This window comes from Homarus americanus, unplaced genomic scaffold (genome assembly GCF_018991925.1).
Source record: "Homarus americanus isolate GMGI-L3 unplaced genomic scaffold, GMGI_Hamer_2.0 scaffold23578, whole genome shotgun sequence".
Taxonomy (NCBI): Eukaryota; Metazoa; Arthropoda; class Malacostraca; order Decapoda; family Nephropidae; genus Homarus; species Homarus americanus.
The window spans coordinates 581,531-600,906 of record NW_024733231.1 but is presented as its reverse complement, the minus strand read 5'-3'; the positions used below and the strand labels follow the sequence as shown (position 1 = coordinate 600,906).

The 19,376-nt window shown below is 37.7% G+C and overlaps 1 protein-coding gene across 1 annotated transcript in view; it reads left to right on the top strand.

Moving 5' to 3' along the window:
• Window positions 1-19,376, top strand: part of LOC121869524 (ATP-binding cassette sub-family F member 3-like) — an 89,771-nt gene that overhangs the window by 37,247 nt on the left and 33,148 nt on the right. The window contains exons 9-10 of the mRNA XM_042370882.1: window positions 3,286-3,468; window positions 18,944-19,117. Of these exons, the coding sequence (XP_042226816.1) occupies window positions 3,286-3,468; window positions 18,944-19,117 (357 nt within the window). The remainder of the gene's footprint in view (window positions 1-3,285; window positions 3,469-18,943; window positions 19,118-19,376) is intronic.

Sequence of the window (19,376 nt, the reverse complement as noted above, 5' to 3'; positions counted from 1 at the left end):
TACACATGGGGGTGAGTGAGAAGAGAGAGAAAAATCAGGGTAGGGACACGGGTGAGTTGGCGATGCAAGACAGTGCGCTGCCTCCACACATACAGTATGTTCACCTCCCACACATGCACATTAATGCTCTTCACTCATGTTTCATAGTTTTATATAATCCTGTATTTTCTTTATTTCCAATCATCATTAGAGTACTTTATTGTAAATTTTACTCCTTTAATCTGTAATAAAGAAAACTGTTACAAGGGTAGACTAATATCCTGAGTAATAAGTTGTGTGTTTATTTACATACTCAAACTTGAATTATTTATAGATAAAGCAACTATTTTTATCATTTTTAATTTGTATTACAAAAACTCATTCAATATAAACATCAACACCATCTCTGAAATGTTTATTATTTCTAACCCAAAATATTTTGACAAAATGATAATCTTGGTAGCCATGGTGCTATACCCTATTTTTTTTACATAAGGTTTAATACCTGCTAATTCACGATTTGTGATGATTTCCAAGAATGTAACCCTCATGAATATGGGAGGATAAGTGTACCTCGGTTCTAGTTTACTTGCTAGGGAAATATTCCCAAGATTCAGTTGATAGCAACAAATTAAATAATACCTTTTCTAGTAGTTTTCTGATTTTCAACTCACAATACAGTACAAGTCCAAAAATCCGGACTGCTTGGGGATTGGGTCGGTCCGGATTTTCAGATTTTCCGGATTCTCAGGCAGTACTTTTAAAATTCAAATTTAAGGAGGAATAAAGAAGAGATGAACAGGTACATTTTGACAGTTTATTCACTCGCAAATATAGCATGCTTCATTTATCAAAACGAGCAGTTTTAAGGAAAAAGCTGTGAATTCTAGAATTTTATTCTTTGCCTTTTTTATATCATGAATTGTAGACTTTCCAATGTCGTATGTTTCCATTAGAAAAGTATTGCTCATACCACGTTCTAGTTTCTTAATTATTTCAAGTTTGTCACTCAATTTCAACGTGTTCTTCTTTATCTTCACACAACGAAGTTTATCTACTTAAGGAGCCATTTTTATGGGTTTGTACAGTACTGTACAGTTGTACCCCGCTTAACGCGGTTTCACTTAACGCAATTTCTCATATACGCGGTGCCTCGCCAGAACCGAACTTTCACTTAACTCGGTTCATCTACTCATATACTCGGGAAGTGGCGCGGGCACGATGCGCACAAGGTCGCCCAGTCATCAAAACATTACCGAGTTCTTCACCCGCCACCCACCACAGCGGGCCCAAGTCAGTGATAGTGATAATTATAGTGAGGATATGGACTTATATGGACTTTAAGGGGTTTGACAAAGAGGCCCTGCAAGCCTCTGTGGGGGATAGTGATACAATTGATATAAGTGATACAGCTGAGGGCCAATAATCTGCCCTCTGCCTTGGAACCAACCCCCCGTCCTCGTGTGCCCAGCCATCTTTTCTACTAATGTAAGTGTTAAAAAACCTAATATTATTGATATTTCTCTTAATTATTAATTGTGTGTGCATACCATCATAAAGTTAAGATAATATTTTTACTACAACATAGTTGTGTGTCGTCAAAAAGTGGAGTTTGGGGGTCGGGCCAGTCTCTATTGGAATTAATCCCATATATTCTGTTGTTCACTTAACACGGTACCCTGTGGGTTCAATTGACCGCGTTAAGCGGGGTACAACTGTACTTTGTAAATGGAAAGAGTAGGATTGAAAATTACATACGTTGTCACAGTTTGATTGCTCGTTTTAAAGTGGTGGTCGCTTGTTGTCGCTGTGCAGCTGTGGCGCTCATGCATGCGCACATACACACAAAAGCCAGCTAAAAAAAAAAAAAGATCGAAAAGTCCGGATTCTCGGGTGGTCCGGATTTCTGGCATCCGGATTTTTGGACTTTTACTGTATTCAGTTATGGGTAAAAGGCGCCAAAAGTGTCATAGAAGAAAATTATCTTGTTTCTGTTTTAAATTATAATTAAAAAAAAAACTATATTTAATTGTCCCCTATTTTAAATTGACTGAAGTCATTTTGATTACGGTGCCTTTTTGACTCAATGATCCGAATGCCATGGCAAAGTGAGCACTGAGTATGAATTCATACATGTGATTCCACCACTAGGCACTCTCCTATAATGGGTAAATTAGGGAATTGGAATACTTTTAAATTTGTACAACTCCAAAAATTTATTGTGTTTAAAAATATGTTTGGGAGTTATTATATTCAAAAGGTACAGTCCCCTTCACTAGTGTTTTTTTTTTCCTCAGGGATTAGCCCACCTGGGCACAGGTCACAGACCCACATCGGAGCCTGAGGGGCAAAAATGTAATAATAATTATAATAATAATTCTAATAATTCATAGTAAATATAATTTATAATAAAATTTACACAATTAAAAATAACATAATAAACTTATAATGATAATAATAATAATAAAACAATAAAGAACCATAAAGAAATAAAAAATGAAAAAAGATCAAAGGTGTGAAACAACATATGTATGTTGTGTTGTCAATAGTAAGAGAAACAATTGAGACCCTGCAATTGTGTGTAAATGAGGCAGATAGTCAGATCAGCAACGTGGGACTTGGTCACTATTATTTGATGCCGTATTGCTCGTCATATAGACATTCCACAAATCATTACATTGAGATATTTGTTTTAATATTGTTTTACCCTGTACTTTGATTCTATAGTATGCTTACTATTGCGTGTTTCCTTCTGTCAAATGTAAACAAACACAGCGCTGCGACATTGTACAAAACCTGGCACACTAGTGAAGGGGACTGTACCTTTTAAATATAATTACTCCCACTCATTATTTTAAACAAAATTTTTTTAGAGTTGAACAGGCAGAGCATATGAAGAAGAAAAATATTCAAGTGTGATTTATATTGCATGTTTTTGGACCACTATAGTACTGTACTCTTATGACACATCAGTTGCAAATTGTATAGTACTAGTGGACTTTAGGGTAAAATGGGATTTCATGATCAGTTTTCTATTTTAATGTAGCTTCATTTACTGACAAGAATTATAAGATTATTAATCTTTTCTCTAAAATTTTGCTGATATTATCACTTACCTTGATGCTAACTTAAAAAAAAAGTAAGAGGTGCCATGAATGGTAGGAAGAGAGCAGCATTTATTAGTTGCTCTTGAAGCTCTACAGTATAGTATTCACAAATGGTAAATTTGCAAAATATATGGGAACTGTTGCACTAAAAGGTAATGTTTTAAATAAATGCAATGATTTTTATTCTTTGTTTTTGCAGACCAGACCTACTCTTGCTTGATGAACCAACCAACATGTTGGATATGAAGGCAATCATTTGGCTTGAAAATTACCTCTTGGGATGGTCAACGACTTTATTAGTAGTGTCTCATGATCGCCACTTTCTTGATATTGTTCCCACGGATGTCTTACATTTACACTCCCAAAACATAGACACATATCGGTAAGTTTTGAGTAATTTTTTTGTGTGTATGTGAAAGAAATGAACAGTGTCTGTAAAATGTTGGTTTTTAAAGGTTTGAATTACTTGAAATAAAAGGGACCAATTACATTATTTGTAAGGAGTAATGAGATGAGGTTAGAATAATACAAAAAAGAAGTTAGAGACATTCTGAGAGCCTTGGTAGATATACAACATAGCTAAAGCTGCTGTAGCTACTTCACACCTGAGCAGTTACATCTGGTTTATAAGGGATTCATTTGTCCTAAAATGGAGTACTGCTCTCATATCTGGGTTGGTTGTTCTTCTATCCAACTGTTAGATAGGGTGGAATCAAAGGCATTTCATCTTCTTAATCTTTTCACTGCAACATCACTAATTTATCAGAATATCATGTGTGTGTGAACATTTTCAAAAAAAAATAAAAAATCAATTATACAAGTACAGTAAAGCCTCGAATAACGAAGGTAATGTGTCCTCCAATATTGCAGTGTAAGGTGAATCATTGTATCATGATTCATTTATTACCATTAAAATAAAGCAATAATAATGAGATGCGTTCCCCAGTGTGACCTTTTCATAACTTTTGTGTGGCTTTTTACCCTCACTTCTCCCAAAACAATAAAATTAATGAAAAATGAAAACTATATTCTTTAAATATGTTTATGAATGCACCTTATATAATATAAATCAATAATAATGAGATCACACAAGAGGAGATGCAACGCCATTGTTGTCAGTATTTACACCCATGACCATAATGTCAGTTATCCATCTGAAACTGAAGAAATAAGACCCTGATTGTTGCTGTAGTAAAATTAATGTAAACATTATGTATGTTTTAATTAATGCAATTTATTGTACAGTAAAAGTAACCTCTAATGTTAAAGAAAAAAAAAAGAGTGATAGTGGAACGGCCATGTATACTTGCGCCCTCAAGGAAACAGTGTCATTTATCTTAAGAATATGTACAAAAGGTTCATTATTGTTTACTACTGGATATGTATTTGATTAAATTAATGTTTATATATGTGAAATGAACAATGCAATTAATTAATAATACATAGAATATTAAAACACACAAGAGGAGAGGAGACGGCATTGTTTTCGTTCATGTTTAAAACACCCGTGACGAATGACGATGGTTCTACATAAGAAACTGATGGAAGTAATTAATATTATTTAATGTACAGTAAAAGTAACTACTGATGTTAAAAAAAAAAGGAGTGAGAGTGGAATGGCCCTCAAGGAAACCGCATCATTTATTTTATTAAGAATATGTACAAAAGATTCAATATTGTTTATTACTGAATATGTATTTGATTGAATTAATAAACGTTTATATATGCAAAATGAACAATACTGTACAATTCATTAATAATACATAGAATATTAAAACACACAAGAGGAGACGAGACAGCATTGTTTTCATTCATGTTTACAACACTCGTGAGTCAGTGACGCTGGTTCTACATAAGAAACTGAAGAAAATAAGACTCTGGTTGTAGCTGTAGTAAAATGAATGTAAAAAAATGAATGTGTATGTTTTAAGTAATGTTATTTAATGTGAATAAATAGAACAATAGAAGTAGCTTACCATTAATGGTAAAGAATAAACGAAATAGATTGGGAACTCCATTGTATGTAAGTGTGTACATGTGAAAACATGGTAATTTCTCTACATAAGAATTTGAAAGCAGCACTTATTGCTGTTCACATATGTTTTAAATAATACTTACTAATGTAAAACAAAAGTTCTACTCAGAAATGGTGGTAAAGTAAAATATAAGGACAGCCAATGAATATTGTGAGAGTTTTTACTCAGATGACGAAGTCATCAGGTTCAACTCTGGTTAAAGTTAAAGCTTTCCATAAAGATATCAGAGCTGTTGCTGAAACTGTTGCTGAACCTGAAGTTGTTGCTGAAGCTGAATTTGATGGTGTAGCGAAGGTTGATGGTTTAGGCCTTCAAATAATAAAGCTGTCAAAAGAACCTTGCACAGCTGCTTTCTTTTCTCATTATACAGTGGTCCCTCGGTTAACGAACACAATTCGTTCCAGAAGGTCGTTCGTTAACCGAATCCATTTTTTCAATGGGATATTGGGTAATTGGTTCCAGCTCACCGAAAAGTACATACAAAGTAAAACAAAAATGAAGTAAAGTGCACTTACTTTGAGGTGTGTATGTAGAAGGTTCGTGGTTGATGATGATGATGGGAATTAGAAGTGGGGGTGGAGGAGAAGGGAGAAGAGAAGGAAGTGGGGATGGAAGAGAAATCACCCCATGCTTGATGCCGTCATTTCACCAATAAAATTTTTAGTTCACTCGGTGTAATTCGAGATTATTTTCTTTAAATCAACTCTGCACTGCACTATATATTGTCAATATGTTGAATAAATTTCAGAGTGACCAATAATTGTACTGTAAAAATGTAAAAATAGTTTATGTTCAAGAGAGTCTCAAGCAAGATGTTATTTCCATTGAACAGAGACACAAACTGGCGCCTTGGTGGGTGAGTGAAGTGGCTAATGGGCTCACCAAAAACTAGTTCCCTGTACTGCAGTTATGTTAAATAAGTGTTAAAATGACTAATAATTTTAATATAAAACTTGGAAAAATATTGAATATCACAACCTTCTCTATTTATTTCAATGGAAACGAATATAAGCCCTAGAACCGATTACTGTATTGGCGGACTAATCTTCCAGACGGTGAGCAAGCCAAAACATGTTGACATGTTTTCGTAAGAATTTCGTTAACCAAATTTTTGTTCATTAACCGAATTGAAGATTCTTGTGGAAGGTAATTCGTTAATCAAAATTTCGTTAACCGAGGCGTTCGTTAACCGAGGGACCACTGTACATCTTTATGTAGAGTTCATACAAGTTTTTCACATCCCTGTTAATTTTAATTCTTCATTCTGTTAATGGATCCACTTCAGAAAATATGTTAATTGCTTGCTCCATTACCAGGGTCTAACATATGAATCGTTGATAGTAGAACCGTCATTCTCGGAGGCTTTCCTGTATCTATATAATGAAAAAAGATTTTTTGCTGAGTTCAACTATACATATTGGGAGAAAAATACTTACGTATAATACAGTCACATTTTTGCCCTCTTTTAGTCAATAATTTCTCTTCCCTTTCTCTTCGCCGCAATGTTGCTTCACTCTCTCTTTTACAGGTACAGGTGCTCCTCTACTTAAGAACGTTCAGCTTACAAACTTTCAGAGATACAAACATCATCACTGATGGGGGTTACCTGCCAGAACAGGTGTTTAATGTGGATGAGACTGGATTATTTTAAAGGAAATTCCAGATAGAACAAACATTACCTAAGAGGACAAGAGTGAGCCAGGTTTTAAGGCTGTATTAAAGGGGATAGCTGTGCTAAATATCCATAATCTTTTCATTTTTTACAATATGTTTGGTATCTACAAGAGTAAAGTTGGACTTACAAACAAGACTCCGGAACGTAACTCGTTCGTAAGTAGAGGAGCACCTGTACTTTAATGGCTGATGTTTGGTGGCTTTTGCATCCTGTGTACCATCGGCAAGGCCATGGGCTCGTAACACTCGTCTTGCCCATAGTGCCCACTGTGTCCGTGTGGATGTCGGTCGCATTAGAATAACATGTTATAGTACATGTACATCCTTCTTTCCCCACACAGCCAAACTGTGGAATGCTATGCATTCTTCTCTGTTTCCATCCTCATACAATCTCTCTTTCTCCAAAAAGCTGGTTTTCTGGGATCATCGTGTTTTAGATTAACATACTCCTGTGGGTCGATGACCTATGCCCGGGTGGGATATCCCCCCCCCAAAAAAAAAATAATAAAATAAAAAAATAAAAATAAAATTCAGTACCACATTGTGTGGCATCTTGAAGAAGGTTACATAGAATATCACTTACTCCAATTTCTGTATGGATATGAAACCTTAGTTTTCCAAGATTAAAATGGGTGAGGTGCAAATTAATGATATATGCAGTTTTTTATGATAGATGAAAATAGGTATGGAATTGATTGAAATGAGAAAGAGGTGTTGAATGTTAATGTCTCATGAATTTTTTTTCACATAATTGTTATCAATGTGATGTAATTGAGTATAAAATCAAGTATTAACTGAGGTGAAGAATTAGTCCAAGGCAAATGAGAAGAGAGTGAGAATGTATAAAAGATGAGTGCACTTAAGGAATGAGGCAATAAGACAAAAGCTACTGAAAAATTGTTAGGTACAGTATTACCCCGCCTAACGCGGTTTCACTTAACGCGTTTTATCATATACGCGGTGCCTCGCCAGAGCTGAACTTTCACTTAACACGGATTTTTTCCACATATACGCGGTGAGTGTCCGGCTCGAGACGCTATTTTTAGATTTGCCCTGCCCCCCTGCCTGACTGCCTGTTTTAGCTCATAAAATTCATACAAATTACCCGGCCAGAATATAATTTACATTGCTGGAATTCTTATAATTTGGTGATCATTTTGAATATAAACATCATATATTTTGCATTAAACATACAATTTTTAGATAAAAAATTTTCTCTAGGTAACTATGTTATCTTTTGTGCAAAATATATGACATTTATATTCAAAATATTCCTGGTCTTACAAGGAATCCAGCAATGTCAATTATATTATCCTAACTTTAGTTTGAGGTATTATTTATTAAAATTTAGTGGTTATCCCACACATCTCCTTGGGACGGTTGGTGGGGGGTGGGGGGGAGGGAGGGACAGACTGACCATCTGTTACCCCATGAAGAATTATTTTTTTTTTTATTAACTGAAGATATTTGTTTTAGCTCATAAAATTCATACAAATTACCTGGTCAGAATATAATTTACATTGCTGGAATTCTTATAATTTGGTGATCATTTTGAATATAAACATCATATGTTTTGCATTAAACATACAATTTTTAGATAAAAATTTTTCTCTAGGTAACTATGTTATCTTTTGTGCAAAATATATGACATTTATATTCAAAATATTCCTGGTCTTACAAGGAATCCAGCAATGTCAATTATATTATCCTAACTTTAATCTGAGGTATTATTTAATACTAAATGTTAAAAACTCTGGAAGGGAGGATTGGTGGGGGGTGGGGGGGAGGGTTGGGACTGACCGCGCGGTTGGAAGAGGGGGGGAGGCAAGGTGGGGTACTTTGATTGACAGATAGTGTCGTGAAGATTATTATTTTTTTTATTAACTGAAGATATTTGTTTTAGCTCATAAAATTCATACAAATTACCCGGTCAGAATATAATTTACATTGCTGGAATTCTTATAATTTGGTGATCATTTTGAATATAAACATCATATATTTTGCATTAAACATACAAATTTTAGATAAAAATTTTTCTCTAGGTAACTATGTTATCTTTTGTGCAAAATATATGACATTTATATTCAAAATATTCCTGGTCTTACAAGGAATCCAGCAATGTCAATTGTATTATCCTAACTTTAGTTTGAGGTATTATTTATTAAAATTTAGTGGTTTTCCCCCAAGCAGTGTAGTGTGAGAGGGGGAGGGAGTTGAGTCCATTATTTGAATGGACATTAACTTGGCGACTGTATTTCTCTATTTCTCTTAAGTATTAATTGTGTGCATGTACCATCATAAAATTAAGATGTTATTTTTACTACAACATAGGTATGTGCCTTCAAAAAGTGGAGTTTGGGGGTCGGGCCGGTTTCTATTGGAATTAATCCCATATGTTCTGTTGTTCACTTAACGCGGATTTCACTTAACGCGGGACCCTCTGGGTTCAATTGACCGCGTTAAGTGGGGTACAACTGTATATGAATGGTAGAAATCGAGTTCGCTTTTTGTGATCTTTTATTGGAGTACTGACATACTCTGATAACTGACACATACAGGGGCCAGAAAAATTCGTTGGTTAGTGAATCATTGGTTATTGAAGCAATTAATCCCATAAGAACATAACAAATTCAGGGGGTTAGGGACCAACCAACTTTCAAAAATTCCCATCTACCCTTGATATATCTCTATTGCACACTGTCAAACAAGAAAATAGAGCAGACATATAAAGCAAGCATAATAAGCCTTAACTAAGGAATGTAAAGCATGAATTGAGACTTATTTACCTGTGTTGAGGATAGTAGAGACAGTCTAGGGTGGCAAGTTCAAGTGTCTACCACTCTTTGCTGGTCCATCACCACTCTTATTACATTTTATTACATCTTATCACATCACATCAAGTTGCCCAGCACAAGAGGAACTATCACTGGGGTGTTTAGGCATGATTGAGTAATACACTAAGTCAGAAATAACGAAAAAATGCGAAGTCAGAGACACAGAGTGAAGTGTACACAAGAGCAAAGATAATGGGAATGACACGGATTTGCACCATGCCAGCTCTGCCACTTGTCAGATCTCCGGGGTAACAAGGAAATTTGTGGGGTATTTCCCCTGTATGTAATCGTCGGTTATGCGAATTGAAAGTCAACGGGACATTGTTTATTGGGGTTCACCTGTACAATATTTTTATTATTTTTTTTTTATTCTCAAGTCTTTGACATTGTAGTGTTTTGAGCGCTAGTGTTTTTTTTTTTAGAACTGGCTTTTTTTTTTAAAACAAAAGACTAGCTATTATTTTTATTATTACCCGTATTATTATTATTATTATCATTATTATTATTATTATTACCCGGTATTATTATCTCACCTAATCTAACCCCTCCCTCCCCTTGCTACAGTCCTGAAGATCCAGTGAGCAGTACCAGAGGGGGGCTTGGCCCCCCATTCCTTCCCTCTTCAGAGGAAGGGGAAGGGTTTCCCAAACTGCGTAGGTCACCGGGAGGGTCCAGATAAAATGGCTCCTATCCTGCTGCCAGTTTTTGAAAGCAGACCTCCAGCATCGTCCTGAGCCCAGTCCACCGGGGCTGGAATACTCTCCCATGTGTTTGCCATGCGTGGCGTCACAATGTTGTGAGACGTGAATCCTGGAAGTTCAGCGATGCCTCACGCTGAGTCCTGCAGCTAGCAACACACCTCTTTGGTCCTCTATTCCAGTTAGATGGGTGGCTTGGGCCCAGTCAAGTCAATTGGGTGGTCATAGTGTGGCTAGGGTCAACCGGGCATCAGGGGACCTGGCACTCCTATGATCCAGGAGCTGCTGTCTTGGCCACCTGGTGGTTGCCTGCATATACTCCCCTGCTACCCTTGGGGTCACCAGGGTCTTATCTCTGTCATTGACCTCCCCTTGTTGGGCTCCATGGTGGGTGAGGGGATGGGGGAATGAAGTAATTTTGTTTTCTTTTTTTGAATGACACAAACCTTATTAGCTGGCCTGACAACCCTGCACCCATCCCTGGACCCTTTTCTGGATCATGAATGGCTACATTGCAGTCCTATCAGATAAAAATGTGGCTCTGGGTCCTGACAAATGCCAAATATATGAGCGGCAAGAGGCCCACTGGTCCTGGCACGCTCCATGACGCTTCTACCTTTGAGATCTTACCAAGTCAATAGTAACAATTTGTGGAAGAGAATCAAAAACATTCACTCAGCAAGATGGTAGCCTTCAAGTGGAGGTCTCGTTCCCTGAGGAGAGTGCTCAACTCCATACCCTGTCTGAGGTACCTGGTGCCCCAGTTTCCTGTACTCCACTGACACCTTAAGGATGCCAAATCTCCAAGCTGTGTTGTATGCTTTCTCTAGGTCGAGAAAAATGCAGACAAGAGGCTGGAGAAGAGCAAAGGCCTCACGGACCGAGGGTTCAAGATGAACAAGAGCATCTGTTGTTGAATGTATCTTCCGGAAATCAGCTTGATCAGGTAAAAGAAGGGCATTCTGCTCCAGGTAGCTTAGTATAGTAATGTGTCATCATTGAAAATGGGATATCATCAGGCCCAGGTGATGTATCTCCAATGAGTGAGAAACAGTTCTTGTGTCTTTCATTGAGAACATGATGATTTACGTCTTGCTATGTTCCACTCTAAAATCCAGGGCCCATGACTCCTCTACTTTACACACCCGCTTGAACTCTGAGGATCGAGCTGCCATAGAAGACACACCTGCAATTGCTGTGGCAAAAACCTCTGTAACTTTTAGAGGGGCAACAACTGAGCTGCCACCATTAGCCCTGAGAACTGGGGGAAGATTAGATGAAAATTTACCTGCTATTTTCTGCACTCATTTTCATACCTGGGACAAGGGAGTTTATTCATTTAGAGAGGAGACATAAGAGGAAAGAGACTGATGACAGGCATTTTTTAAAACTCAACAAACTTGGGCTCTGGCCCATTTGTATTCCATATGATAAAATTCTGCTCTATGGCGCTGGTAACGACCATAAGCTCTGTGTCGCTCAACAAATACCCTTCTGCACTCCTCTGACCACCAAGGAACAGGCCGGCAAGCTACATGACAGAGGTCCTAGGAATCGAACAGTAACTAGACTATTGGAGGAGGGTGGCTAAGTATTCAACTGCTTCATCTACAGAGGGAATTCTTCAATGCACCTGTCTACCTTCGCTAGTTCCTTGAACAAGTCTGTCTTGTCTAACTGCCAATGGATTACTCGTGGTGTCGGGAGGACCTCCTCGGAGGAAAGTAGGATAGGGTAGTGGTCACTTCCTCTGAGGTTGTCTGTTACTCTCCATTCAAAGTCCAGTAGAGAGTCTACTGAGCACAATGAGAGGCCTATGTCTGTAGTCGTGTTGGTCTGGACATGATAGTGGGTGATATCACCAGTATTTAATATACCCAGGCTCATTTCTTCAATGATCGAAGCTATCAAGTCAACTCTTGAATTAACTACAGTAGGTTCTCAAATTTTGCGAGTTTTTCATTCAACTTTTTTTATTTGGACACAAAAAAAAAACACTACACAATTTCAAATTTCGACGGCGGAAACTCGAATTTTGACGGGTTTGAGTGTGCAAAATGAACAATACAATTCATGAATAATACGTAGAATATTAAAACTACGGGGAGACGAGACGGCATTGTTTTCGAAAATGTTTACAAAACCAGTGACTAACTGGTTCTACATATAAAACTGAAGAAAATAAGACCCTGGTTGTAGCTGTAGTAAAATTAATGTTAAAAAATTAATATGGTTCGTTTAAGTAATGTTATATAATATTAATAATTGGAACAATAGAAGTAGCTAGCCATTAATGGTAAAGAAAAAAGTTAGACTGTGTGCACATGTGAAAACATATCGTCATTACTCTACATAAGAATATGAAAGCAACACTTATTTACTGTTCATATATGTTTTAATTAATGTTTCTGAATTTAAAAAATAAAAATTTTACCCACCAGTGGTGGTAAAGTTGAAAACATAAGGACAGACAATGATGTTGTGTGTGTTTTTACTAGGATGACGAAGTTGCCAAGTCATTAGGTTCAACTCTAGCTGAAGCCGTAGAACATAAGAACTTTTTCTGTGTTGTTTTTAGTTTTTATTTAACTTTATCTGTGATATTTTCGTTGGTTTATTAGGATGTTGCTTTATTACAGGTAGTAATTCACCAAAAAAAGTAGGGTAAATAAGGCAAAATTTAGTAAAACATCGAAAGTACCAGACTCAAATTAATTTTCTCCATCGGAAGTTGTATTTAAATTTGGACCTACCGTATTTACAGTCTAAATAGGTGTCCAAATATGAGAGCCTACTGTACAGTAATATCTCCGTTAGCCGGAATCCCTCAAACTCGGAAAATTCCTGGGATGGGGGATATTTTTCCGGGTTCGAGAGATGTAACGGGCAATTTCTGGAACTTCCGAGAACATTTTTCCGTTACCCGGAAACTTCCGGGATGAGGGATTTTTTTCCGACTTTGAGAGTCGTCTCGTTACCCGGAAATCTCTCATTCCCGGAAGTGCTCTGCACCAATTGTTCCAGCTAACGGGGATATCACTGTATTGTATCACCTCAGAGGATATGCCTTCCATTAAAATCACCCAGGATAAGATAATATGAGAAGGAAGTTGATGAATTAATGAAACCAAATTCTCCCTGACAGGTGGTGTACAGTCGTGTCGCTTCTTACGCGGGGGTTACATTCCAAAGCCAAAAATGCGTTTAGTCAAAACTACCCTTGCAAATCCCTTAAATTTCCCATAAAGTACATGATCATATATATCTATCAGTAGCACTTCTGGCAACTCAGCTGGTTAGGCCTGTTTCAGTTTAAATGCGCACCACACAATATGTGCCCAAAAAATAAAAATAAATTATCATAAGGTCTCTCCTCTCTCACCGTCTCCTGCTAAATGGCAATGCAGTATTTTTGTTTAAATTATTATTATTTGTCACATCATGCATTTAAAGCCCAGTAACCCACCGCCTCATAAAACATATACTTCCTACATATGCTCTTTATTTTATAGTTTTATATTATATTTTCCATATTTATAAGCCACATTAGAGTATTATAATGATTTTTTGACAACTTTAATAATAATAATAATAATAAACGGTTTATTGAAAAAATTTGCAGCCCGAAGGCTGAAAATATACATTGGACACAAATGACTTATTACATATATTGGTGGTTTAACAAAAGCCTTCATTAGAGAAAGGTGAAGGAACATACAGTGAACATACAGATTAATGTTTACACACGTAGATCATGTAAGCTGAGGTGTTGAACAGCAGACACATAGTGTAGTAACTCCCTCACAGATGGCGTTATGAGGGGCATCACGTGGAGTACTAGTTCCCTCACAGGTGGTGTTATGAGGGGCCTGATGTAGTTACCTCACAGATGGTGTATGAGGGGCCTGATGGTGTAGTAATTCCCTCACAGATGGTGTATGAGGGGCGTGATGTGGTGTAGTAATTCCCTTACAGATGGTGTTATGAGGGGCATCACATGGCGTAGTAATTCCCTCACAGATGGTGTTATGAGGGGCATCACATGGTGTAGTAATTCCCTCACAGATGGTGTTATGAGGAACTTCACATGATGCTGTAGCAAAACATTCACTACGTGGTGTCGTAGCATCACGGGGACACCACGTGGTCGACTTCACTCACTCAAGTGGGTGAGGTGTGGTCCCAGGCCTCTCTATCGTGGAGTCTCAGGGGAATTATCACTGGGTACCTGGGACCTCACTGTGTGAAGGTTAGCTTGGGTAAGACTCAACTGCCGAGTTGTTTTTCACTGACTTAAGCACTGTTCACCACTATTCAACACTGGTTCCATTCCTTTCCCAAATGAAATAGTAACTTCTGGCAAGAACTTGTTGATATTCCGGTGGGGAGGAGGGTTCAGGGGAGGGAGTTGGTATGGGCCAACATAACATTTGACGTGGCTGCTCCTGAGCAGCGTCTGACCCGGGGGCTAGGCTGGTGAGTCGGAGACGTACAGTTTACTCTAGATTTAACGGAATTCGATATAATTACCTCTTGATTTAACGGAAGGATTTTTCTGTTATTTTTCACTCGATTTAGTGAACTAGTTCACTAAATTGAGATTAATTTTGTTAATAAACTCATACATATGGAGACACCTCAGACACATGATATGTACAATTAAAGACAAAAGTCATGTCGCGGTTTTGTCCAAAGATTAAATATAACTCATGAAACATTATGAAACCCCTACCACAAGGCAGAGCGCACCAGAAGTTTAGCCCTTCGGCATATGTTTTCACCAAATTTCATGACACGGCTTTTGTCTTTCATTGTACATAGAAACATTATTCATGGCTTACCTTAAACTAGAGGGTTTGGTGTTTGTTTAAAAATTTTTCTATAATTTCCAACTTTTTTCCAATTGATAGCTGCAGTAGTTATTTGACAGATATGTAGACCGAGAGGTAGTAGTGAATAATACAAGCGGTAGTGGCAGGGTAGAGACTGAGTGGATGTAAACAAACCCCACATGCCAAGCCCCCCAGGCCCCGATGTGGGCCAGTGACCTGTGCCCGGGTGGGCTAATCCTTGTAAAAAAGAAAAAAAAGAAAAAAAAGCGGCGCATATGGTGTGGAATTTAACTTAGAAATAAAGAAAATATAATATAAAACTATAGAATAAGAAATACGAAGAGCATGGATTTGTATTCGGTGTAGGAGGTGATCGTAAGTATGGAAGCAGTGGGCAATTTGTCAATAGTGTATCTGGTGACTTGGCTGGTCAGGCCTGTTTCACTTTAAATGCACACCACACAACCAACTCTACTGTAAGTTTAATTTTTATTCTTTGCCATTAATTGTCAAGTTAATTTCAGCAGAAAATAATTAGAAAAAACAATGAAAGCATAAAAAACTAAAATTATACAAGATAGTGCACACACTTCATTGCTACTCAGTTGGGATGTGCTACCTCTGCTGATTGATCCTTAGCAGCTGTTGCTAAGAGTAAGTCGGCAGAGGCACACAACCCAAACCCTTTCCCCTGCTCAGTACATGTAGCAACTGAGGCCGAGAGAGGCGTGGGTGGAAGTATCTCCCCCAGCCAAATGCTTCAGCACTCATTGCATCATTCTCTTTTTTTCCTAAGCTAAGAGCGTAAAGTTAAATGCGCATAGGATGTGACACGACTGTACTGGGTGGGAGGTAAATGGAACATATGGTATACGAGTGGTAGGTTGGAGGTGAATCTTGCAAGCTGTCGCCTGCAACGGGGAATTGATGGATAATGGGCTATAGGATACACCACACTTTTCCGAGACAAGGATGGCTGTGCCCCCATGATGCGTACGTTCTGGATTTTTTTGAGAGTAAAAAAGCCGAATATCCTCTGGGAGGGGGATGATCATAGGCACCTAACATTGTTTCCTGGAGACAAATGCATTTAGGGGACAATTTGCTCAGGAGCAACTGGAACTCCTCCCAGTTGGCTTGTAAGCCTTGACAATTCCTGCGGATGATGGTAGCCATGATTCACCAGTAATAGGAGAATATTCTTGTGAATAAGTTATGTGCAATTATAAAAATTACTATACTATACCTAATTTGATGGATATGCCAAAAAATTTGGAGGATATATGAGTTACTTTATGAATCTCTTTCATTGTCATTGAATTGGTATAATTGTTTGGTTATACTCATGAAGTATCATCAGTCTATACTCTTTATAACACTAAAATCATAATTAATTTCCATTAAAAGTGTTTGCCGTATAGTAGACCCTCGCCAACCAAATCGCCGGATTCCGTGTATCCACGGTTTTCACTCTGAACAATGTACCATTTCACCAACCACGGCATTTAGTTTTATGTGTCCATGGATTAACGGTTTACTGTAATGTAATACAGCTCCTCCCCGACTTACGACCTACTCGACCTACAACCACCCGGACATACGACCGCCTCAGTCGTACCCAAAATTTTTCAAATTACGTATTTTCGAGTCCCGATGTTAGTGATTGCGCTGTGTACTATGTATTATTTAAGCATTTTCGACTTACGACCATTTCGACTTACGACCTGGATTTGGGTCCCTAACCCTGTCATAAGTCGGGGAGGAGCTGTATTGCCTTGACTGTCCCACAGTCAGGGACCTCTTACCACTTGATGAGTCACTAACCACCATATGTCACCACCTACTTATTCGTAATAATTTAGATTGAATTCTTGTACACTACCCACGTTTTGGTGGGAACTAACTCCCACTGTCCATAAACCATATCAATATTGTCACCATATCACACATCATAGCGTGTCCTGTGAGACATGAATACCAATGTATTAGTGTCTGACCGTATAGTCTTGTGACTTGGCTTGTTGTCCCCTGGGGAGTAATAAATTACTTAAGTAATAAATAATAAGCCCAACATGACTAAACAGATGCTCACAAGCAGCAGATGCAGGTAGTGGGGTGTTAAGCTTCAGAGATAAGTCACATAATGTCGGGAAAGACCTCAGTAGCCCCATTCCATCCCCTGGGCATTCCAAGTAGCTATGAAGCTCCTTCATTTGAGGAGGTAATGAATGAATTTTGCCTCAATAGTGACTGAGACTGACCGTGAACTGTCCCTCTAATTGGGGTGTGGTTGTGGTGACGTCACTTTTGGAATTCTAATTGATGAATGGCTGAATTTTTCGCACCATGTAAAATCTGGTGGGTGCTGGGGGAAGGGGGTGCAGTGGTACATAGTTATTAAGCAGAGTTTTAAATACACTCAGTCTCTTACTTATGTACAGATATGGGCTTTATATGTAAGATGGAATTATGTAAAGCATTTTAGTATCACAGCCTCTTTGATATTCATTTTAGGTACTGGTGTATATGCAAAGAGCAACTGACGTCTAATGGGAAGACCAAGCCCCTGAAGGAAAGGTGGGGGAGAAGAAAGGGGATTCGATAGGGGAAGGGGGATAAGAGGGTAGGCTAAGTGAGGTGGGTGGTCAAGGTGTTAATGGATACAAGAAGATCAAAGGGAAAGTCTGCTGTCATGGCCACTGCCATATGACCTGACCTGACTTGACTTGGTTTGACATGACATCACCTCACCTCACGAGACCTCTAAGTATGTGACCGCATGGTGTCTCCCCACACCCACACCGTACCCTTCACAGCTCCACCCACACAACTCTTTTACTATGGTTAATAATTAATTAATTAAAAAATATATAATTAGTTTGCTACAGACATTAAAACACTTTTGTTTTTGGTCATGTACTGTAACGAGTAAATTTTTTTTTTTTTTTCAATTGTATTCGAGTAAAAGTATTAGAAAACCACACTTAAGTAAAAGTAAAGGTACTAACAAATTTGAGTACTTTTTAAAAAGTAAATACCCACAAATATTACTTGAGTACAGTATGTACTCAATAGCTTGGCTTGGTAGGGGGAGAGTTAGGGGGTGTAGCTACAGGGACAGTCTAACTTGGCAACATCCCAAGTCCAAGTCCACGCACACATATACACACCCTTGCTCTTCATTTTTCTTATTTTATTGCAACATAGGGGATTATGCCTGAATATCAAGGTGGCAGTCAGTCAGCTGAGGTGCAAGGTGCATTCCGGACAGCAGTTTGCACTTCCTTCCTTATTAGAATTATAGGTGTGTAGGGAGAAGTGGAATATCATTAGTCCCCAGCCACCATTGCTAAGGGTCTAGTGGCCCTTGATTTTATGGCTTGGTGCATGCACTTAGCACTGTCTAGTTTTGGACTCGGAAAATGGAACCTCAGGATCAGTTCTCTATTTTGGGAAGTGGAAGCCATTTGTGTGGAAAACAGAAGAGTGATTAGTACCATAACAGGTTACACATGCACATTAACTTGTGCAAAGGGAATACACATGAAGCATATCAGTTGATATGAAAGCAGTCTTTGCTTATCATTTAAGTTGGAGATGCATGTTTTGAAGCTTTTTTTCAGGTAAAGTTAAAACATGTAAACATGAGAAAAGTTTTGGATGAGAGAAAAAGGTAGAATAGTTTTTAACAAGCTAAGATACACTTGTCATTATTTTCACTTTTAGAGTAACTACATGGATAAAATTATACTAAATCAAATATTTATTCTTTTTCTTTTTCAGTGGTAACTATGAAAGCTTCATTAACACTAAAAATGAACGGCAGAAAAACCAACAAAGAGAATATGAAGCTCAGGTGCAGTTCCGAGCTCACGTTCAAGAATTTATAGACAAGTTCCGTTATAATGCTAAACGTGCATCTTTAGTTCAGTCCAAGATCAAGATGCTGGAAAAGCTGTAAGTAAATATTCAATGTTTTCTTAATATAGGGCTTAGTATATCCTATTATTCTTGAGCAATATGACCATCTGATTGTTGATATTAAACAGCTTCTAATTTTGGGATAACGTTTTACATTTATCTTCAGTTTTTTTCTTATAACTAACATGTTCTTAACTAATAATTTGAATATTTATAGAAGTGGTAATTCTTATTATTATTACAGATTTTTTGAGTGACATGATTTAAGAGGGCGAGTCAGCTTTTCTTGAGAAAA